The sequence below is a fragment of the Phasianus colchicus genome, chromosome 3 (assembly GCF_987193195.1).
Source record: "Phasianus colchicus chromosome 3, bPhaCol1.hap1.1, whole genome shotgun sequence".
In the NCBI taxonomy this organism is placed as follows: domain Eukaryota; kingdom Metazoa; phylum Chordata; class Aves; order Galliformes; family Phasianidae; genus Phasianus; species Phasianus colchicus.
Window position 1 is genome coordinate 72,240,525 of NC_143438.1, and position 24,540 is coordinate 72,265,064.

Below are 24,540 nucleotides of genomic sequence, written 5' to 3' on the forward strand. Positions count from 1 at the left end.
CATGATCCTTGAGGTCTCTTCCAACCCTGGCTACTCTGTGATTCTGTGATATGTGTCTCAAGAAAGGCTTTGGGAGCTGGTACTGAGTGTGATTGCTCCCTTTTGTGCCTCAGTTACAGAACGTTCCTCTCGGAAGACGCTGGTCCCAGTACCTTAGTGGCTACTGTCTGGGCCAAGGATCCCGATGGAGATGGGGTGCTCTATCTAATTGCCGGAGGAAATGAGGAGGGCAATTTTGAACTGGATAGTCAGAAAGGTAAGAGAGCTTTTACAGCACGGCTGTAAGGGAATGCAAGTACCTGGTTTAATCACTCTCAGGCAGATGTCCAAAGAGGTTTTGAAAATTCCATCGTTAATTTTCCTGTAGCTCTAAGTCCACATCCTTTTACTATCTGTAGCTTTTACAGCATTAGTCTACAGCAGTTACCTCATATATGCACATCTGGGAGATACAATAATTCTAAGCAGTCTTTTCTATTTTAATTTCCATACTCCAAACACAAAGTTAGCATGGGAGAAAATGGATCCTAAAAAGAGAATGGATTTTGCTTAAAATGTACACTGTCCAGGGCTGCCGAGTCAATATAGCCTAGTTTCCACTGTCACATAATAAATAATATCTTACCTCAGCACCAGTCCTTAAGTCGCTTAAAAGTCTGCATTTTGAATAAAGAAGTGTGGTACTGTTCAATAAAGGAGAAATACCTGATTGGCTTCTTTGCAGGTACATCTGTTGAATGCACAAAGCAAGCATGTTTTAAAACCTTGAGAAAAAAAAATAAAAAGAAAGATTTTTTCACTAAGTTCTTAAGCTATAACAGTGGTTCCTAAACATAGGGACAACCCCACCTGAGAGTGTAGGAAGTGTTCAGGAACAAGAAGATCTCACAGGAAAACTACACCTTGCCTCTATCTTCCTCCTTTTATGTCCATTTTTCTCCAGCATTCTCTTCCCTGACTCACACAAAAAGGGGGAAACATTTTCTTTCTTGTGAGGAAAACCTGAGAGGGCTGGGGATGTTCACTCAGAAGGAGGGAGGAATCCAGGCTGACCTTACATCAGTCTTCCAGTGCTTGAAGTGGGCTTATAAGAAAAATGGAGAGAGATGTTTTCCAAGGACAAGGGCTAACAGTTTGAAACAAAAAGAGCTTATGTATAGCTTAGGTATAGGTATAATAAAGAAATTCTTCACTGTGAGAGCAGTGATGTCCTGGCACACCCAGAGAAGCTGTGCCCCATTCCTGGAGGTGCTCGAGGCCAGGCTGGACGGGGTCCTGGACAGCCTGAGCTGGTGGGGGGCAGCCCTGCCCATGGCAGGGGTTGGAGCTAGGTGGTGCTTAAGGTCCCTTCCAACCCAAGCCATGCTGTGATTCTATGATACTGTCTACTCTCTACTGACTCTGCTTCATTCATTGCTCTGCCAAAAAATGTAAGAAAGACCATATTTTCAAGTGGAGATGCTTCATATCAGTTAGAAATAGCTCTTTGATTATGCATGGTTGATTTGAATATCAGCCAAAATTTGAAGAACTTGTCCAAGGGCTGTGTTGTCTGATATGATGGCTGATGTGATTCAGTGATAACTGAGCCCTGTGCTTTGCAACCAAGATACAGTGGCAGGGAAATATGATGCTCTATTTATTTTGCTTGTTTGTTTACATGGTAAAATAAAGTACTTTATGCTTCCAAATGCAGGTATCATTAAGCTCCGCAGAAGCCCTGTGCCTAATCTGAAAGGACCTCGATACATCCTGAATATCACTGCAATAGATGACAATGCCTCCGGAGGACCCACTCCTCTCAGCAGCTTTGCTGAAGTTATTGTAGGAGTTAATGACATTAATAACAACAAGCCTGTCTTCAGAGAGGTAAGATGTCTTCTTGCAGGTGTTCTCTTCCCATCCATAGCTGGCCTTATAGATTCTTCTTGGCTCCTGGTGAAGGAAATGTGTGAAACAGAATAAGTCTATAATTGAACACGTTTCTTTGTACTTACATAGAAAAGTCTTCATTCTCTTTTTCTTTCCATCTTTCCAGCTTGATTTCTTTGTGACTATAAGTAATAGTTTTCTTCTGAGTTCTTCTCAGATGTGCTGCCACTGCGTAGCTAATTCACACGACTCAGTGTAATACATAGGGCTGGATGTTTGGGTGTGTTTTTAGTGCACTTACTACAGTGACAGCACCTGGGTTCTGGAGAACCAGCCTCCGGGCACGTACGTGCTGCAGGTAGAAGCCTACGACGCAGACCTCGGTGTTAATGGAGAGGTGAAGTATGGGCTCATGCACCGTGATGGAGCTTCCCTGGGCTTCAGCATCGATTCGGACACAGGTCAGTGGCTTTTGGGTTGCTGAGTTGAAATGAAAATGCCATTGTATTGCGGTGAGAATGCCACGGTCTGATTGTTGGGTTAACTGTAACAGCTTATACAATAAATACTGAAAAAATAGACTATGTGGAGAACTATGCATATTGATTAAATTAAGATTATAGTGGTTGAAAAGACAAATTAGGTAGGGCAACAAACCCCTGTTCAATACAAACGTAAAAAGCTATTTTGAGTCAGTTCTCTTCCTATTGAACCAAGTGGAGCTATAAAATGCATGGTAGAATCAAACAGCTTGAGTGCGTATTTCCCTTCAGTGGGGTTTACAGTTCTTTAATGCAGATTATTTCTCAGCTCATGCACAAATGGGAAGGACAGTGTCATGTGTACAGAGGCAAAATGTTCATACTAGAAGGTGACAGTGGCAGAGATTCTTGATGCCTCTTGGATGAAAGAGTTCCTGTAGTCATATCAGTCAAGTGGGGTATTTGTGTGTTGGTGTCCAAACTCAGGGAGCTGTCAACAGAAAAACACAGTCCTTATCTTGAGCAGAGCAGAGATGTGGGTCTGGAAGTAGTCCCAAGGCCACTTTGAAAGCTCTCAACCAGAGAAAAAGAGCTGAGGCCGGGAGAGGGTTGATCAACAGAGAGGAAAAGCTGTGGACTGGGAGAAAGTTGTTCTACTTACTGACTGACAGCACGATTCTACCGTGTTGTAATCTGTTCAGCGAGGCTCCCACTGTCGAGATGACCTTGGTTACATCACTTAAGATTCCAGAGCAATCATGAGCTAACTTTGAAATATTCAGTTACGTAGACTATTGCTGGAACAGCCCTATGGGACGTCTTGATGAGGAGACTGGGCAGTGAGATAGCCAGGAGCTCAGGCTGAAGCCCCTTAGGGGTGCAGCAGGAGAGAAACCTACTGACTGCTGCTGGTGTCTAGCAACTAAAGGAGGAGAGACAGGACATGTGGTTGATCTTGCTGGGGCTGAGCCTTGCAGGGTTGTGGTTGTGCTGTGGTTGTGGTTGTGCTGTGAGCAGTTGTAGCTCTCTCCTGTAGAGGAGCAGTGGTGGTCTCTCTCTGCAGGCTCAGTCCTGAGGCTGTGGCACGTAGACAGGAGGTGTCTGTGTCCTCAGGGCTCATCACCACCACACAGAGCTTTGACCGTGAGGAACAGAGGGAGCACACCCTGTCTGTCACCGCGACAGACCAAGCACAGGAGCCGCTGATCGGCGTCTGTCACATCACTGTTTTGATCGCTGATGTCAATGACAACGATCCCAAGTTTGAGAACAGTCGCTACCAATGTGAGTGATTGGTTAACCACCTTGTCCCAGTGCTGTAACATGAACCTGTTCAATAGTTCCTAATACTGATGACAAGTTTTTGGGTCTTTCTTTGCTGCCAGCTGAGTCAGTTACTGCTTATCTCATTGCCAGCGCAAGTAGGCAGAACTGATTACTGTTATAAGCATCTTACTCAGTGCAATACTCTTAAAAACACTGACTGTCTTCAGTCCTACAAACTATGCAAATCTGATCCCTTTACTTTCTGTCTTTCCCTTGCCCCATCTTTCTGCACACTGACTTTTTGTTCAGTATCTTAAAACGATACATGACATTGTAGCTGAGCATTCACCAACCCTGGCTAGAAGAGCAATCATCTTTGTCTCCTTGTTCAAATGATTTGGAGTGATACTAGATATATCTCTTGTCAAACAACCTGAAATCCTTGGCTTGTAATCTGCAGGTGGCTGTGAGCCCTTATCCCTCCTCTAACTGTGCTGCTGAGCTTCTGATTTGCCCTGGTCCCATTCCCTTTTTCATCCCTACATGATGCCCTTTTCGTCAGTCTTTGATCTAACTTGCTGCTTCTAAGTGGTACACTTAGGTACATTTCATGCTATCCACAGATGACAAGCATACTCCCTAGATGACAAACTAGGACAGATAATTGCCTCACCAAGAATGGCGTAAAAAATAAATGGCTGATGACATATGAAAATGGCTCAATTTTGGAGGTTTATTGCTAGTTCTATAGAAATGTCACAGTGGGCAAACCAGTGGCCAATGTCTTATTCAAATGAAGATGGCTTGTAAGTATGTTGTCTCTAGCATCAGAGAGGCCAGAATCCTTTGCAGGATTCAAAAAGTTGAATGCTTTATGGCAGGATTTTATCATGAAAAAGTGACCTGCTGAGAAATAATCTAAGTATACATCTATAGAATCATAAAATCATACAATAACCTGGGTTGAAAAGGGCCACAGTGACCATCTAGGCAGTCCTTTGGGATAGGGAAATTGCAGACAACGAGGTCACTTTATGTGTAGCACTTTTCCAGTGTCTATAGCTAAATAATCAATGTTTGTACGTCACAGAATTAAAAATAGCTTCCTCTCTAACAGGATCAGATGCCATTAGTCATAGGTTTCTATTCTTCTTGGAAGTTGCTAGTTCTTTATTTCTGTGCACTAGCATATTAGTCAAATCCCTCATTTAAGCCATGTATCTTATAAATCTGTATGAAATGAAGGCATTAAACAAATGCTTAATTCTATGCAGTAAGGATGGCATAGTAATTGCTAGTTATGCCAGCAGCAAGTAGAAGTACGTGAAATGAGAGAGAAAGACCCTTCCAAGTAACAGAATGCTTTTTTTACAATGTGATTTAACAGGATTTGACTATAAAAGTATAAATCTAAACACAAAGAAAGGATATTTTATAGTGTTTCTTTGTAATAAATTCCATTTTCATTAATCTATTTTAATGCCAGTAAATCTCTTCTGAGAGTAGTTCTGGCTGTACTGACACACTGGGGACATGAATCCTAGACCAACCATCCTGGGGGATAAGAGAAGCTAATTAAAGCTCAACTTTGTGTTCATGGAGTGGTGGTGGTTTATAATTTTAGTGCTCTGCTGCCCAGAGAATGTAGATATTGAGGGAGAAAAAGCAGAAAATATGAGCTCACTGTTTTCTGAATACTGAGCAGTACTCATTTTCCCAGCTCAAAAATGCCGAACTGTGAACTATTTCTCATAACTTTTTTGGGATCCCTGCTAGGAATCAGGAAGACAAAACAAAACTATTCTGTGCAACTGTGCACCTTTTTGCTGTCAGGTTTTCAGATGACAGTTACAAAAGCAGGTTCAGAGAAGGACTGCTCTGCCTCAAACCATTGGCACAAAGGTGCTGCCTCTGCTGCAGTCAGTCTGCTGGGAGCAAGGAGCGAAACCCGAGGCTTCCTGCTCTGCCATCGCCCCCTGCCTCCCCTTGGGGGTGCTACTGCTCACATTCAGCACTGATTCCAAACACAGGGACCTTCATGATGCCAGCACAGAGGGACAGCAGCATCTGGGAGCTGTAAGAGTGACAGTCTCCAGAACTGTCCTGACAGAGGCTAGCAGAACAAACCTGCTGACAGTACCTTTCTCTTCTCAAAGATTTCCTCAGTGAAGACACTCCCATAGGGACGAGTTTCCTTCGTGTCACAGCTCATGACAGTGACCAAGGTGTGAATGCTGCCATCACGTATTCCATGTTAGCGCATCAGGTTCAATACTTCCAGATCAATCCCAGCACAGGCTGGGTGTATGTGAACCACCGGATTTTCCAGGTAATGACTGCTTGCTGGAATGGAGCAACCCCCACCCCATCACAGAGGGTCTTGATTTGCACAAGATACTTTGCAAATATCCTTGATCTTCTTCATTTCGTAGACAACACGCATTAGTCACTATATTGTAGCAACGGATGGGGGCAACAGGAGCAGCACCGTGGAGCTGACCGTAACCATCACCAATGCGCTCAGCCAGCCGCCCCGCTGGGAGCAGAGCAGATACTGGGTAACAATCCCTGAAAACACCATCCGTGACACCAAGATAGTGGTATGTTATGAATGTGATTGCTTACCTCCCTCTTCTTTTCATTTTGTCTTCCTTTGTTGGGCTCCCTCTGCATCCGTGTCAGAAACATAGAATCATAAAATGGTTTGGGTTGGAAGGGACCTTAAAGTCCATCTAGTTCCAACCCTCTGTTATGATCAGGGACACCTCCCATTAGACTAGGCTGCCCTAAGCCCCATCCAACCTGGTCTTGAACATTTCCAGAGTTGGGGCATGCACAGCTTCTCTGGGCAAGCTACATCAGTGCCTTAGCACTCGAATAGCAAAGAATTTTTTCCTAATATCTAATTTAAATCTACCTTCTTTTAATTTAAAGCCATTACTCCTTGTTCTAGCACTACATTTCCCTGACAAATAATCACTCCCCAGCTTTCATGCAGGCACCCTTTAGATACTGGAAGGCTGCTATGAGGTTTCTTCAGAGCCTTTTCTTCTCTAGGCTAAACTGTACAAGCAGGTACATTTGTTTTTGATTAAAGACCTGCAACAAGCCTAAATGTTGTGAAATGAAATTCAGATCTTCAGAATAGACCTTAACTGTTTCTCTTGTCTGTTGTCCTAGTCGTGCATGCACTGTTTCCCCCATCAAACTGAACACTGAACACTTCCAACCCCGTGCCAACACACTTGGTGGCTCTTTTCTCCTTCAGACCATTAAAGCCACATCCCCTCTTGGTGATCCCAGGGTTACATATAACCTGGAAGAGGGTCAAGTTCCAGAGACAAACATGCCAATTCGTTTCTACCTGAGGCCAAATAGAGCTGACGGATCTGCTTCTCTTCTTGTTGCTGAACCACTTGACTTTGAGACAACCAAGTTCTTCAGCCTGACAGTCCGGGCACAGAATGTGGCGATGACTCCTCTAGCTTCCTTTACCATTGTTTACGTAAATGTAACAGGTAAGCATTGCTGTTGTTTGAACAGCTCATTCAAAAGAATATTCTCCTTATTTTTACTGTGATAACATGAGTTAAGGTGAAGTACATGAAATTTACAAACTGCCTAAGGACAATTTGTGCACTTCTGTCCTATCAAAGGAAATTGTACAGTCGTAAAAAAGCATGAGACATGTTGTAAGTAAAACTAGAAGATGTGGAAATGTAATACTGCAAAAATGCTGTGTGAATGTTTACACATTGCTAATGCTTGCTTGTATAAATGTAAGCACAAAGAATTCCTTTTGATAGAGGAAGAAATCTAATAAAGATCCCCACCTTATCACTGGAAATATTCTTCTCTATAGAAAAAGCTACCAGTAGGTTAGTTTTTTGCTTGATATAAGATGTTTAACTTTTTCATTACATTCATATTTTTTTTTTAATTTAATACTGTGGTAAAAACAATTTAAATAAAAATGTCCTTAGAACAGGATCAATTTTCAAAGATTTGACCTAACATGCCATATAGTAAAATCTCTCTGTAAGGCTCTGCTCTTACAAAACCACATAAACTTAAGTCCAGTTTTTCTCCAAACAAAATTACAGTTGTGGGAAAAAAATTAGAATAAATGAAGATATTCCAGAAGACTTCAAACATTATCTCAATCCATCATCTTTTGCAGATGTCAACGATAATGTTCCATTCTTTGTGTCTTCCAACTATGAGGTGTCTGTGCCAGAAGGAGCTGATGTTGGCACATCGGTGGTTCAGGTTTTAGCAACAGACTTGGATTCAGGCCTTCACGGACAGGTTTGACTTTGCATCCATTTTTTTCCTCCCAATAGGCAAGTTTTGATATTGTAATTAGTGAGAGTGCACAGGCAGCAGATAAGAGGGTAATGAACTATAAGTGCTTTTTACAGCACCTTTGTCTAGCATATGTCCGGGTCTGATGTGCGTAATGTGGGGTGCAGGCAGAGAAGATGCTGTTCAGGATCTTGAGATCCTTTGTCATATCAGGTTATCCTGAACTAGCAACCATGGCAAAGCACTGCTGTGTGATTCTCAGGGCTGCTCCCATGACACGATTCCAAGCTCTTGGCTCTTCAGTTTAAATAGCTTTTCATTTAACTATCATTGTTGCAGTGACCTGACTCTTGAAAAAAAAAAAAAAAAAAAAAAAGCAGTGTTATGATGGAAACACACATTTTCTGTGCATTTTCCTGAGCCTTTTCTAAAAATCCTACAAATCTTCCAGGAGTGAACCCAAACTATCAATTAGCTCTGCTTATTTGATATCAGAAGCACTGTGGGTTGCCTGAAGCCTGAGAGGCACCAGGAAAAGTGTCATTCTGTACTTTCTGTTACTTATGATCTTTTTTAATTGACTCCTACCAGCCAGTGTTGGAGGTGAGATACTGTGCTCGATGGGCTTTGACATGATTGCTGCAGCTGTTCTGAGAATTGTATTGGTTTTTTTGTTCTGTTGTTTTGTTGTTTTTTTTTTTTTTAATTTTGAAATAGAGAAAAGTCTTCTCAAATTCTGTCCAGATGAGAGCTTTTTCCCTTAGAGCATTGCCATCTTGAAGAGAGACCCAGAAAGCTAGTGAGGGAGAGGGAAGTCAGGACACCTGAACATGCAAATGGAAGTGGAAAATGCAACCCGCCTTGACTGTTTTCCTTTTAGGTTCGCTACTTTATATTGAAAGATGCGAGTGAGGACTACCAGTTCTTCACCATTGAGCCTGAAACAGGAATTATTTCTACCCATGCATCTTTTGACAGAGAGAAAAGAGCCTCTTATTTGATCGAAGTTCAATCTCAGGACTCTTCAAAATCTGCCAGACCTGGTGCCCATGGGCAGCCCAACACAGGTAAAACTAGTGACAAACTTTATATTGGGTAAAGGTATCAGAAATTGGGTTCCTTAGCTTTACTAGACTAGGGAGGTGTATGAGCTGTCTGGAATAAGGTGTTTCACCTCTGCCTTTCTAGTGTGCTTGTTCATCTTGCATCTCCTTAGACACAGCCTTTGTAAGGATTTTTGTTAGTGACGTGAATGACAATGTCCCAGCATTTCCTCAGCCAGTGTATGAGGTCAGCGTAGATGAAGACAGGGATGTTGGAAGTCCTGTTGTGACAGCAACGGCAGATGATCGAGATGAGGGTGAGTGGTCTTGCCCTACGTGTCTTTCTCTTTAAGTCCTTAGTATTCCTAAGTGTTGTCCATAGGGTTGTTTCCCTAGTGGTCAAATTTACAGGTCAAATGTTCTCAGATGAATTCTTTCTCAAAATAGAGCCATGCCATTATATTTTAGCACCATCCAGTGGTAAAAAAAAGAAACCAAAAGTTAAGGAATGTTGGCACTTAGGGAACCCTAAGCAAAAATAGCTTCTAATATTTTAATTGTGTTTTACCTTTTTATTTTAAGTGAGTGAACAATAAATTAGAGGCACACAATTCTTCTGTTATCGTTAAACAGGGACTTGTCTGTGACTGCAAATCATATTTGTGGCTAAAAATACAGATCTGACCACAAATCTCCCATACACATAGCCTTCAGACTACATACATGGATCATTCTGTTTGTGATTGTGTTTCCTACACACTCTGTAACAGCCTTTTCTGATTTGAGTGAATAAGGTTTATCTCAGGCACATGTCCACCATGTACGACTGAACTGAAGAAGGGAGCGTACAGGCCATGGTCATTTGCTTTCTCTTGTAGGTGCAAATGCCAAACTCAGGTATCAGATCACATCAGGAAACACAAAAGGTGTTTTTGATGTGGAACCTGAGGCTGGTACTGTCTTCATCGTTCAGTCTCTGGATTATGAAGAAGAACAACGTTATGAGCTCCGGCTTGTAGCATCTGATGGAAAATGGGAAAATCACACTCTTATCATCATCAATGTTGTCAATAAGAATGATGAAGCACCAGTCTTCACTCAGAATGAATACCAGGGCAGTGTCCTGGAGGAGCTCACAGATCTGCCTGTACTTGTTCTAAAGGTAAAAGAGTTTGCATGAAGCTGAACAAGACCTGACTCACTTTTTCTTCCAGCATTGAGCTCAGGATGGCTCAATCCCATCCATTCACACAAATAGAAGGAGACAGTTTCAAGTGAGTAAGCCCTGGAAACTGGGATTTTAGCTATCAAATTTCTGTAAATGAGAGAATAAAGAGAGCCTGGTTGAATTTGTGTGAACTTTCTCCCTTGACCATCACAAATGTTGAACAATAAGTTGGCTTTCCTTACAAAGCAAAGGAATGTTTATTTGAACTCATGCATTTAAGTTCACAGAGACACATGTACCTCATACATTTAAGTTTAAGTCATTTAATGACATTTAAGTCATTAAGAACTCTTTGGCTATACGTGCTACAAAATAAACATTTACATGGAATTTTCTTTGACTGGGGGACTCGGTCATCTTCACTATTTTGTTGTTAGAGCATGCCCTGGCAAGGGGATTGCCTTTCTGGCCCAACCAGCAGTCTTCCAAACTATCCCTGGGTGCAGATCAGGAGCTGGGAGTTCTCTATGCTGATAATCAGCTTGGATGTGCGGCCACCCAGTTTTCACAGTCTTCTGTTCGCTCTGAGAGAAAGTCCCTATTTCTCTTTGTATTACAGCTCTGAATAGTTTCATAAGAAACATATGTTCAACAGATCTATTATTATTCCTACTTTCTTCTTTCCGCAGTTATTTCCTCTTCCCAAAATAAAATGTGAAGTAGAATATATTAGTCTAAACATGATCTTTTTGTTTCTCCAGGCTGTGCATTGATGTTTATTGAAAGTACTTGACCTGGATGACTCAAGCCAAGCGATGTTTGTTATTAAAATGCATGCTATTTTTTTTAGCCTGCATAATCCTAACTGTTATCAATAAAAGAAGAGTGTTTTACTGTTTCTTTTGCATAAATGTTTCCCTGCTGTGATTTGCTCTAGGTGTCTGCAACAGACCCCGACCAAGAGGCAGATCAAAATGCTATTAGCTACTCTCTGCATGGACAGGGAGCTGGGAGTGAATTCAGCATCAATGAGAACACGGGTGAGATCAGTGCAAACAGAAGATTGGACCGTGAGAAACGATCAAAGTGGCACTTTCTTGTTCTTGCAACGGACGAGAGCGGAGAGGGACTGACTGGCTTTGCAGATGTGATCATAGAAGTGAGGGACATGAATGACAATGCACCCCTTTTTCTCTGTGTGTCAGATGATTGTTTCATGGGTTATGTCCCTGAGGATTCCCCAGCAGACACAGCTGTCATGGAAATGACAGCAGTGGACCTTGATGACCCAAAGGCCAGCACGAATGCTGTGCTAACATACCAAATCATTCAGAATGTCCAAAATGAAATTAACCTGAACTTGTTTTCAATTAACCCAGTTAGTGGCACCATTTATACCATGCTAGGGTCCCTGGATCGGGAAAAGGAAGACAAGTACCTATTAGTAGTTGAGGCCAGAGATGGAGGAGGGCTCACTGGGACAGGCACTGCTACTATTCTGGTGACCGATGTAAACGATCATGCTCCAGTCTTCCTACAAAGGATCTACACAGCATTTGTCTCTGAGAATGCGAGTATTAACACTGAGGTTGCAGTGGTGTCTGCTGTGGACAGAGATGAGGGAGAAAATGCCATGGTGACATTCAGCATCCTTGATGGCGACAATGACCACAAGTTCTCCATAGAGACAGATAAAATCAACAACTGTGGGTTTATCCATCTACGAAAGCAGATTGATTTTGAGAAGCCTCATGAGAGGGTGTTTAATTTGACTGTGAAAGCAGAGGACATGGATTTCTTCAGCATTGCTCATTGTGTCATCTATGTGGAGGATGCCAATGACCATGCTCCTGTCTTCTACCCCCAGTTCTATGAAGTGGTATCTCTGGCAGAAGATGTGCCTCTAGGCACCAAAGTTGTTCAGGTTTCCGCTGTTGACTTGGATTCTGGCCTGAATGGAAGGTTCTCTTTCCATCTGCTAAACAAGTCTGACCCAAGTGGCCAGTTCTCTGTGGCTAGTGATGGCTGGGTGATAGTTGCAGGAGTGCTGGATCACGAGACAGTGACACAATACCATCTCATTGTTATTGCCACTGACATGGGGCAGCCTCCTCTGGCTTGCAGTGCCACAGTTCTAGTGACTCTGCAGGATGTAAATGACAATGGACCAGAGTTTGAGGCCCATTATAACCCAGTGGTCTGGGAGAACACAGCTTCTCCACAGCCCGTCCAAATGAATGAGACTTCTACTTTGCTGTATGCAAAGGATCGTGACACTGCTGCTAATGGAGCACCTTTCTCCTTTCATTTACTCAGCAATTTTGACAGTCTTGGTAACTTCCACTTGCAGGATTTCCATAATGGCAGTGCCTTGCTTACTGCATTGCATACCTTTGATAGGGAAGTGCACAAGGTCTTCCACCTGCCCATTCTGATCACAGACAGTGGGATTCCACCCATGAGCTCCACCAACACATTAACTGTGAATATTGGGGACCAAAACGATCACCCGCATTCTGCTGGCTACATGGAATGTCTCATCTACAGCTATGATGGTAAGTCCTTCTCTGATGCTTGCATCCAAGTATTATAGTATTAAAAGGTCAGCTGTGAGATTCTTCAGAGGACTTTGGTGTGTTCCACATAAGTTAAGGTCTTAGCAGAGGTGCCACTGAGGTTTGCCCACATAAAGAATGGTAGGTGGGCAGTGCACAGGTCCCTGGGCCTCTTGCTTTGTGAAAGACACTGAGACAGCCTTGATTTAAGAGGATAGCTGGCTGCTGTTGTATGTATGTTTCTATCATACTTGAGTAATGGCTGCTTGTTTCCAGGTGCAGTTTTACAGCACAGTTAACATTTCAGAGAAAAAAAAAGAAAAGCTGACAATTGCTATTAGGGGGCAATTTTCTGCAGATGTTGGCTGCAGCAGTGTGAGAGAGACCTCCTTTCCCACTCTGCTTTGGCAATTAGATAGCAGTTCTCCTGTGATCCAGTGTCCTACATAATATGCCCATCAGCAAGTTAAACCACACCAGTAAAAAGATGTTAGGTTGCTTGCATGCATGTAGGCTCAGGTCAGTCTTTCATTCCTCTTCTCTGCTGTATGACATATGGTGCAATAGCACATTAAATAGGGTATGAATTGTGGGTGCAGTAGAAACTACTTCTGTATAGATGCTCTGTTTGACCTTCTGTTTGTATTTAAATGTTCTGCCTGTTCTATGCCCACTCTCAATTCAGCTTATTGTAAAGTTGAAACCAAGCCTGGTTTGTTTGTTGTTTTTTTTCTGTTAAAAACTGAGAGTCTCGCTTCTAGGCCAAGTACCAGATCTTTTCATTAAGCCTGAATTTTCTGTTAGCTGCCCCTTTAAAGGTAAAACTCATCTGTACTGCTGATTTCTGGGAGGGAGAAGCAAGTCTAAAGATCTTTGGTTAGTTTAAATGTTCAGCTGAAACAGACTCAGATGGTTACTGTTGTGTTGTGTGTTACGTTTGTATAATATAGCAATCAAAGACCAGGGCATCCCACATACTGTCTTCTGCAAAATACCAAATGAATATTGTCACAGCTTCAGGAGAAGTACAGTTTTCTATTGTTGTTCTATTGTTGCTGCTTGCAGCCCCTCAGATATCAGTGTTTGTGCGATTTCCTTTCACAATGTGAGATCCTGCATTCTCTGCTCTTTGTGTATCCTTGATTCTTTACTTAACAGATATATGAATTCAAACATTTGCTTTTGTTTAAAATATTTGCTTTTATATTTGCTTTTGTTTAAAATCAATAGCCATTTCTGAAGGAAATAAATTTTTCCTTCAGAAATGGCTATTGATTTTAAACAAAAGCAAACTCCCAACCATTTATTTGTGAGTTTTTCTTAGAGGATTTAAGAACAGCACAGTACATACCACTTTTCCCTCTCACCCCAGTCTTACCACCTATACCAAATAAGCCTGGTTACTGTATTTTGGACATCTTCTCAATCTTGCTGCAATTTCTTCCAAATTGCTATTGTGTGTTTGGGTTTTTTTTTTGCCCTTTGTAATTCAATCACTACTTTGGTTGTTTTTTCTGCCAAACCCCAATCCCTGTCTAAACCACTCTTCAAACTGGTTGGGGACTACAGCCAGAATAGTGAAAAGAATTGTTCTGGCATTGTTTCTAGATGTCTCTTACATCTTTATTCAGAGGTGGCTAATTTTTTTCCTTCCTGATTGTTTTTTCATGTAGCCCCGGATTGAATTGAATCCATACAGCCATGTAGCAAACACACAGCATTATACAATGTGGTATTTACATGCTGGTGCACATCTTCAAGGAATCAGCATAACTATTTCCATGGGGTTTAAGGGAAACCAATAATCCTTGAGTGGTCAATCTGTTTGTGTAGATGTGATTGTTCTGACTATGCCAGTTATGTGCTATGTTATTTTAGGTATCCTGCCCACGACCGTCTTGGGTCAAGTCCTTGCCCCTGATGAGGATGATTGGGATCGTAAAATTTACCAATTTGAAGGAAAAACATCAAGGTATTTAGACAGAAAAGTGGAAGTTGGGTGAAATGTATGGAAAACTTACCACCACACAAGAACATTGAATGTATTTAAACTGTCTTTATTTGAAAACAAGTGAGCAAAAGCATGTTGTTGGTAAGATTGCTCTTCAAAATCCCTTCTGAGTGTAAGACAACAGTAAATAATGCTGTGTGCCAAAGCGATCCATTTCCTGTTGCCTGCAGGGGTGCCCTATCCTCTAGGACACTGTTCCAAAATCCCCATTCTTAGTCATATCCATAACCAGTATCAGTGAGTCACTACAGAAAAACTGCCTTCCAGCCTCTCTTCTCCTGACTCCTGGAGTTTAGTGTGCCAGTGTCACCACCATTTATAAGAGCTCATACGTGTCGGATGTGTTCACACCGAGCAGAGTTGGGATGTACACATGCCATTGGGGTGGGTTGCATCCCTCAAAATGAATGTACCTAAATTGGCAATTCACACTGTTTCCAAAGGTACAGCCACAGTAGGCACAATCTTCCTACTCAGTTTTCTATGGCATAGAAGGAGGAAAAAAACCTTCTCAATGTACTCCTTGAGGGTCAATAGGAGGTTCTGCCTTGTTTCTTCACGAGGGAACACACTTGCCATCTTTAGTAGCTTTCCCAAAATAAAGTGCATCAGAAGAACCATCAGTGATAATAATTACTTCTTAGCTTTTTAACTTCTCATAGCTTGTTCCTTGGCTTAACTCTTATTGCAGGTACTTTATCCTTAATGATAACTCAGGTTTGCTAACTATTAAAGAAGGAACCCCACCAGGAACATACAACATAAAGGTTAGAGTCATCGACGGTGTTTGGCCAGATGTTGTCTCAACTGTAAAGGTTATAGTGAAGGAAATCAAGGATGATGCCCTCCATAATGCTGGTTCTTTACAAATCAAAGGTAAGTAAGGTGATGAAGTACATTAGGATCATAATGCTGAAATCTACTTCTTCAGTGTTACTGCCACATTACTTAGAATTTTAATGCTCCTTAACATGATAGGAGTTAGTAGCTTGCTAGGTGAGGGTTTGAAAATGCAACTACATTTGCATGGTCTTCTGACATGTCCTTACCATATGTAAGGAAAATGTCTGGAGGAAAATCAGCCAGAAATGCTTGTCAGATGCAGAAAACAAAGATACAAGATTTCTACACCAACTTTTCAATAAAACACCAATTTATGTTTCAGAAAAAAATCCTTGTTTGAGCAACTGCCTGCCTGAAATTCAGGAAATTGTTTCAATCTTTGTGAAAAAGTAAAATATTCTTAACTATGTTTCTGATTTAAAAGAATAAAAAAGAAAGAAACAAATAAGATTCAAAAAGCTTCAGAACACAAGTTTTGAGTGGAAGCCAGCATGAAAAATTTCGGAGCCTAAAAGTGAAAACAGTCATGAATTTGCAGCTGAATCCATGTTCTGCAGCCTTAATATTTGCTCTGCAGTGGTCTCCTCTTTTATTGCTATAGCGGTTATGAGGTATGTGTTTGTTTAAATTCTGTTACAGATATCACCCCAGAGGAGTTCATATCCCAATTCCCTGAAAAAGAGAGTAAATACAACCAGTTGAAAAAGCTGCTCTCAGAAATCATATCAGTCCAACTTGAAAATGTTCACATTTTCAGTGTGCTAAAGTCAAGTCAAACACGAGGGGTTGATGTGTGGTTTGCAGTTTATGGCCCACCCTATTATAAAGCAGAAAAACTTAATGGCAATGTAGCAGCCTCCAGAGCATGGGTAAGTACATATTAAACATAAGAAACCACAGCATCTTCTCATTGTATCTGTTCAGATAATGTCTACTGCCTAGTCAATGTGCCTATTTAGAAGGACTGAGGGAATAATGTGTGAGAAAAATGGATAATTTTAATCAACAAAGTCAAATTGGCCCATAACATTTATATTAAAAGTTTCTAATAGGAAAGTTTTAAAAGCCTCATATTGAGTCACAGTGATATAACTTTTGGGAATGTAAACATGTTTTTCCTGTTGAAAAGACTGTAAACCCTGTAAAAAGGATGTTGTAAGGCACCTTTCTACCTGGTGCCTTAATGTTTCAGTTTATTTTCTCTTATACAGAAATATTCTGTAGCTGAAGCTCACTAACCTGTGCTCACTCAACAGTTCCAGCTTTCTAAGTAAAGAGAGCAAAGTAGTAAAATAACCATTATCCAGTGGAGAAATAAGTTGGACATATGTATTGAAAATGTAATGAAGTTTGTGCACATTCCAAAAAAAAAAAAAAAAAAGGTAGTCTTGCTAAAATCTAAATGATTCTCTGTTGGAAATGTGTAATCGGTGCTGTAATAATAACTCACTGTTGCCAGAAAAGGTTTGCCAAGGCTAGTTCACCTTTCCCTGTATTAAGACACAAGTCCAAATTAAAAGTACATCTCAGATTCTATGTGGATAATCCATCAGAACTAAAAGCGAATAAAACTTATTCACTTAACTTATGAAGACTGTGGCAAGACTTTTGTCTTCCAAATGCTTACTCACACTATAATTGACTTCTATCAAGGCTTTCGCCTTAACACATACCAGGCTGAGCTGCCTTTGGCTGCACAGACTGTGGTAGATGTTGGGAGGAAATGGCACAGCAATCAGTTTTGAGAATAAATAAGACTTGCGCTTCTCATGGCTGTCATTTGTCAGCTTCCTCTTGTGGAAAAGCTAGATGAATATAACTAATTGTTCTCCGCAGCTGGAAAACATCTTGGATATAAATATCACCCAGATTGGCATTGATGAATGTATGAACGCAAACTGCACTCATAGCAGCGGATGCATCAGCAAGTATGAGCACAGTCATGTGCCAACGATAACCACAGCTGGAAGCATTTCACTGGTGTCTGTGACAGTCCTGAGCAGTGCCCTGTGTAGCTGTGCAGCTCGGGATAGTCCTCACCTCTCTTGTTCCTCTTACCAGACAAACCCATGTCTGAATGGCGGCACATGTGTGGATACTGATTTGGGCTACAGGTTGGTTAGAGCTTTGGGGTGCGAGCAGAGTGCTTCTGTGTTGGTCTATAAGGAGGACAGGCAGCTTTGGGGGGTGGATGTCAATGCATGTCTCCTCACTGTGACAGGTCAGAGTTCTGTTGTACTTCACACAGGTCTGGCAAACAGACTTCTGTTTTCAAGTAGTACTTAGGTTTGTTGTAGTCTCCAGGAAACCTTGGGAATTTTGCAAGCAGTTGTGGTTCCTTTAATGTCATCCTGCAAGATGTCCTTGTTTCGTGCAACCCACCTCAATGTCATTGAACACTTTAATCATGTCTCTTACATTACTTAAGAACCTCTTCCTTGTGTTGCTTGCCTCCTTTTTTCTTCCAAAAATGACATCTCATCAGCAAAATAGTATGAAGCTGAAAAATCCCAGCATAGTAAGGCAGAAACAACTAGCCAGTATCTCCTGAAGAGCCTTGATAGGGCAGACAGTACTCAGACTATCTGAAGATGCAGAAGCCTTGGTCACAGTGCAGATCTCAGGCTGACAGTGCTGCTCAGATATAATCAAGCAGGGAGATTTTGCTGCCTAGAAATACTTTATCTTTGGTAGCCCCTTGCTATTATCTGCTGAATTCTGAGGCTCCTTTGTTTCTGCTGCATTTTCAGTAGTTTTATGAGTGGACTTTTGCTGCATCCCAGCCATGTTATTCTGCTCTCACGAGGTACTAGTCAACTATGGAAAACCAAGAAATAGGAGTCCAGCTGTTCTCCCTGCCTGATATCTTTCCCATTTCTGTCACAGCTTTGGTTTTCCTTACAGTTTTTGTAACTGCAGTGTGAATTTCTCCCCTCCTATCCCTCCCCTCCCTGATCTCTCACTGAAGAGATCAAAGTTTTTCATGTGCTTTGTATATAACAAATTCACAAAATTATTCTTGCTAGAACTAAAGCTAATAGCATTTGTACAAACAAGTAAGTGGGGCTCCTTTTATAAAGAAAGCTTTGCTAGTGCTTGTTAAACTTGCTGTAGCCAAGGCAACAGAAGCTCCTAGGTTCACTTCTGCAATGGGATGAGCCCTTGGAGAGATCTGCATCTAAGCAGATTTTTTTCTTATTTTTAATAGATGCAGATGTTCTGCTAATTTTCATGGACCAGACTGCCAGCAAACAAAACACAGCTTTAAGGGCCATGGCTATGCCTGGTTCCCTCCTCTTAAGCCTTGCTTTGAGAGTCGCATCTCCTTGGAGTTCATCACTGAAGTTGCGGATGGCCTTCTGTTGTACCAGGGACCAGTAGCACGAGGGCAGCCTGGACAGCTGGAAGATTTCATTGCTTTGGGTTAGCACCTTCATCAGTATTTCTTCTGTGTGTTTTATCTGAACATGAATTACCGGCAATTAATCATTTTGTTTGTTTGTTTAAGATTCAGAAAGTTATTTTTGGAGAATAAGGAGAATGCAGTATAGAACAATATGCAGGACATAAAATTATGAGAGATTGTCCAAAGGGTAGCCATGAAGATGGTGAATGGTCTAAAGGGCAAAACGTATGAAGCAGTAGCTGAGGTCCCTGTGTTTGTGCAGCCCAGAGCAGAGGAGCTGAGGGGAGGCCTGATGGCGGCTGCAGCTCCTCACAGGGAGCGGAGGGCAGCGCTGAGCTCTGCTCTGTGTGACAGCGACAGGGCCCGAGGGAACGGCATGGAGCTGCGGCAGGGGAGGGGCGGCTGGGGGTCAGGGACAGGGGCTGCACCACAGGGCGGTGGGCATGGAACGGGCTGCACAGGGCAGTGGGCACGGCCCTGAGAGCCGGAGTGCAGGGAGCGTTTGGACAGATCTCAGACATTGGGTTTGGATTTGGATGTGGAGCCGGGAGCTGGACTCAGTGATCCTTGTGAGTCCTTTCCAACTTGGAATGTTCTGTTATTCTATGAATTTGCCACCATACCCAGCAGTTTGAGTCCTAACACTGAACTGGAAGTTGGACTTTTTAAAACTGAATACCCTCCACTGGCTAAAGAACCCCTCAGACTAAAATGCAACTCTGAGCTCAGGTGGCTGTGTATGGGAACATGGGTGCTTATCCGTAACAATCTTTTCTCTGCAGAGCTGTCTGGTGGTGTTCCAACACTGACTGTGAGCCATAGCTCTGGTGAGCTTTTCCTCCAGCTTTCCAAAAAAGTTAATGTTGCAGATCGCCGCTGGCACAATATAAAAATTAAAAGTGATGGAAAGGCAAGTGTAAATGTGGATGAAGTACTAATTTATGTCTCTAGTTATCCCTTAAGAACCCTTTCATTCTTCTGTAGAGGTCTTTCATCAATCCTTCCGTCACTGCAATGCCAAAGACTGATGTTTGTAAGGTCAGCAATCACCTTAGTCAGGAGGCAGTCGATCAGAAGAAGATCTTGAAAAGTCCAGTTTATTTTTAATGATCCTACCTATTGCTTAGAATTTAGAGCTGTGATAATCCAGCGGGAAGGACGGATTGATGGACTGAAGTATCCTTTATTTCTCAGAGTGAGAAACCCTGCCCCACCAGCTGAGTTTAGAGATGCATGCAAAGAAGATATGTATGCTTTTATATAAGGGTGTGTAATTTATTCTTGCTAATATAACGCTGGTGAAGGCATCTGCTGGGTTGCCCCTTTCTCTCACCCATAAGACAGGACAGCGAACATGTCAGGCTCTGAGACAGCTTGTCTCTTCAGGTTCTGATTTGGCAGCAAACTCCAAGAAAATCCTGTTCTCTCTTGGCCATGTCAGTGACTTGGCCAGCTTGTGATAGAGTCAATTTTTTCTTTTTTGTGGCTCCTTAGTTATATGCCATATTCAATAACCTTCCAGATTAGCATGTAAAGTGTTTTATTGTTTTAATAAAGTTTCCTACATTGTCAGCACTAGGTAAAATCCTTCCTTCTGATAAGTGGGAAAAAAAAAAAAAAAAGTGAAATTAAAACGTATGCATGTCTCCAGATGCAATTGCTTTAAATAATTATTTTCTTCAGAAAGTGAAGCTGGTTCTTGACCACTGCATAAATGGCTCAGTTAGAGACAGTGACAGTGTTGTTAAGAAGATCTCTCAAGTGGATCTGTCTGCCTGTGAAGCCTCCGAAGAGACTTTGGGAACTTGGAGGTAAAAACTAATAATAATCACTGAACTGGAAATTACTTAAAAGAGCTAATGAAAAGGAAGGGAGAGGAAGGGAAAATCAACAACAACAAAAAACAGCCAAAATGTGTTCTTTCTTTCCACTAATTCTTTCTTTCTCCGTCTTCCCCTCAGCATAGGCAGGATCTTCAGTGGTCACCAGCCCCTACAGCTGGGTGGAGTTAAGAAGATTTTGCCTTACCGTGACTCACAAGAGCGCTTCAGAGGGTTTGTTGGCTGCATTCGCAATGTCGTTGTTGACACTAAGGTAGAGCTGCTAAGGCCAATCTTGGGTCTACCACTGTCAACTGTAAACATTTGGTGTGATGCTTCTCTTTGTTCCTTCCTAGGTTTATGACTTAGAGCACCCTGCAGAGTCCCTGAACAGCTCTCCAGGATGCGTTCTCACAGATGAAATGTGTCAGAGTGCTGGGATGGTCTCCTGTGGTGTCCATGGCAGGTGTGTTGGTGACTGGGACTTCTTTCACTGTGACTGTGCCCCAGGATATGCTGGACCAACATGTGACAAAGGTACTGCAAATTCTAGGGGGAAATTCATGGAAGGGATTGGTGGGAACAGCGTCAAACACACTGCTCTGAATTTGCCTTTGCTTTGAACTTAGGATCTTAATAAGACCATGCTGTATTCTGGGAATGTTTTAGATCTGCAGTGAAGTAAAGATCCTTCTAAATCTTGCTGAATAAAGGTAATGACACAGATGAGGGTCTTCTGTTTTAGTTTGTGGAGTAGGCATATGGTCAAATGCATTGTTTTGCTTTTTTCATTGCATGGCACCTTATTTCTCAGTGGTTAAAGATGGAAAAAAAATTGCATTGTGCATTCTTCCTCTGACCATACTGATCAAAAGTTTATTTTAATAAATGTGGTGCTGTTTGACATCCTGCAGTGGTCTTAAGAGTGATTAGGTGCCAGCTTGGAATGTTCTCTCTGTGAAACCTGGGGACACAAACCTCAAGTCCTCCAGCCCAATTTTCTGTCAATAAAAGGGGGAAAATTGCATTTTCTTCTGCCACTGGAATGAAATGAAGGTTGTGTAATGCCATTAGACCACAGCAATGGGTTCGTGTAGGGACATAAAATGAGGACAGCTCCAGCAAATGTGTTATCCTGTGCAAAATCAGCATGAAATGTGCATCAGAGAACAAAAGCATGCAAGAGGCGATAATGAAAACCTCTGATGCATTGTAAGAAAGTACAAAGTTTTAGCAGCATCCAAAATTCTAAAAAATGAAGTCTTTAATGTGTGAAGTGCTTCTAATAGCTCTCAGCCATGTTCAGGGCACATATGCTTGGATTGGCTCTGACTTTCTCATCTTAATATCTTCATCAGCCATTGCTTGGAAGCACAAACCAGATGTGAGTTATTGGTGCTTATTGGGACTACCTGCCACATGCCTGCCTTCTGTCTCTAGGTACAAGATAGGAACAGTGAAGTTAGTGGTAACAGTCTCTGTCAGTACTGGTTCCCCATAATATCTGGGGCTTTGTGTGGTGTTGGAGGGGAACTAAGCCCCTTCCGCACCTTAACCTGAATGAGAAGCACTGGAAAGGAGTATATGATAGGTAGCACTGAATCAATGTGTGGAGATTAATATGCATGACTGGTGTATTGCACATAGCCTTTCAATTTAATGGTCCTACTTCTCCATCCTGCATACAGCCTGAGGTCAGCCAGACCCTTCCTTTCTCCACCTTCCACACAAGACTTAAAAGGTGACATTAAATGACTCAGTGGAAGCTTGCCTGATGTGGTGAGGACTGGAGTCACAATTGGCAGCACGTTCTAGGCCTGGAGCCCTCATTGTTTAGAGTTTATAATGACCACGTAAATGGTCAATATAGTTTAGTTATTTGTATTAATGTTTTGCAGATATATGATACTGGTTTATAAACATCTGCCTAGATTTAATTCTCATTCTGGTTTGCATTATATTGGGATGCTGATTCAGGAGCCCAACTGCTTATTTGATATAGCTGTATTGGTTTCTACTTCTCACCACTGTGGGAGAAACCAAGCGCTCAGAAACTAGTTGTTTAAAATCCACAAGTCATACCCTGGTGTGTTAGGAATACTCCTAACACATTTGGTTCCGGTTTCTTCTAACATGTTGGAATGCAAATGCTAGTGTTGAGCTAGACAGAAACAAATGGTTACTGGGCTCAGTGTAGGAATGACTGGGCAGAATGCATAGTCTGTGATAGGCAGAATGCCTGATTGTTCCTTTCCTGCCTAAACGTTTTTATTCTTGGTTTGTTCTTTTCTTCTTAATTCTCTTAAGAAAGAGAGATACATGCATATGTGAATTTAATTGTTTGGCATGGGGGAGTGCTTTCCAGAATGCTTCATTACTTTGTCAAAGTTTCTTAAGAACTGAAATTCTGATGTTCAGAACTGGTTAATTCTCAAGCACCGAAGCTCTAAAGGAGCAGCGGTTTCTGAGATTTTCTCTGCTTTGGTGAATGTTGTGAGTAGTTCTTCCAGAATGGGCTTTTGGAAGGGACAGCTGGATCCATTATGAGCCAAGGAATACCCTCAGCACTCTCAGCACTCGAATCCAGCTGATGGTGCGCACCCGCATCTCCCACAGCACACTGCTCAGCCTGGCCTCTGCAGATGGGAGCAGCTTCATCCAGCTGGAGGTGGGTGCTTTGGAGCCCTTCTGCCTCAGTCCTCCTAATTTGTATTGGGGTATAGCAACAGGAGGAAATGATGCAGTTTCTGATTAAGAGCATCTATTTTTTAATGTAATAAACAACAAGAATTGTCCACATGAGGGCAACCACTCTCATTTGTGTTGTCCTCAGAAATGAAGCACAGTAAAAACAGTTATGCTTACTGATGAAACAATATAGGAACATTCTCTGCAAAGCAAAAAGCTGATAACTACTGAACCTGCAGTTTTCCTGTGGTAATTTTTATCTGGGAATAAAGCACTTTTTCACATCCTTAAAAACAAGAATGCCATTTCAATTTTAAAAACTCAGTGTTTTGGTTTTTTTTTTTTTTTTTTTTTTTTTTTTGAGACAGGACAGTGCAATAACACTGAGAAGAGGCTGTCTGTTATTAAAGGTCTTCATTGTCTTTTAGGTGGATGAGGGCTACTTTTCTGTTAACTTCAGCTTGGGGGCCAAAAGTCACTCTCTGAGAATGAAGACATTACGTATAAATAATGGCCAGTGGGTCCTGCTGACCATGGAGCGCTACAACAATGAGTTTACTCTGCGTGTCAACAGTGGTGGTGGGGATCAGGAAGTGACATCTGTCTTGGGCACAAATAGGTGGTTTGAAATGGATTGGGCTAGTGTTGTGCTAGGAAATCGCCTTCCCAGTCATTCAGAGAGTGATTTCCAAGGTAAGTGATGTGATGAGCTGTCAAAAAGACGGAATTACAGCCTAAAGGTGGCATCTTAGAGTATATTGAAGGGTCTGAAGCCCAAGTAAGAATTCATTCTCATATAGACTGCTTTGCTCATGAAATCCCTCCTCCTGTACTAGAGAGAAGTCAGAGCTAAGGTTCAAATTTCTGTTTGCCATTGTATTTGGTCCTGCCAAAGATGTGAAGGTTCCTGTAAATATTAAAAAAAGAAAAGCACTTTACATTTTTATTTTCCGTGGCAGAGGTCACAAGTAGGGAATGCAACATGTACTGATAAGAAAAGAATGATCTGGGAGGCAACTCATAGTGCTCTTTCCATTTCCTGCGGTGGAGGTGCTGGAACTTTGAGACCATGCCTTGTAGA

The 24,540-nt window shown here is 41.9% G+C and overlaps 1 protein-coding gene across 1 annotated transcript in view; it reads left to right on the forward strand.

The window, feature by feature from the left end:
* The window catches only part of LOC116227621 (neural-cadherin-like), a 43,539-nt gene that overhangs the window by 14,769 nt on the left and 4,230 nt on the right, over positions 1-24,540 (forward strand). The window contains 23 exon segments of the mRNA XM_031591020.2: positions 114-256; positions 1,697-1,869; positions 2,165-2,333; positions 3,468-3,638; positions 5,777-5,949; positions 6,053-6,220; positions 6,889-7,138; positions 7,801-7,928; positions 8,806-8,992; positions 9,142-9,285; positions 9,847-10,130; positions 11,074-12,691; positions 14,570-14,663; positions 15,394-15,578; positions 16,185-16,414; positions 17,382-17,659; positions 18,754-18,968; positions 19,734-19,861; positions 20,635-20,762; positions 20,913-21,045; positions 21,128-21,308; positions 23,273-23,439; positions 23,888-24,152. Coding sequence (XP_031446880.2) covers positions 114-256; positions 1,697-1,869; positions 2,165-2,333; positions 3,468-3,638; positions 5,777-5,949; positions 6,053-6,220; positions 6,889-7,138; positions 7,801-7,928; positions 8,806-8,992; positions 9,142-9,285; positions 9,847-10,130; positions 11,074-12,691; positions 14,570-14,663; positions 15,394-15,578; positions 16,185-16,414; positions 17,382-17,659; positions 18,754-18,968; positions 19,734-19,861; positions 20,635-20,762; positions 20,913-21,045; positions 21,128-21,308; positions 23,273-23,439; positions 23,888-24,152 — 5,612 coding nt within the window.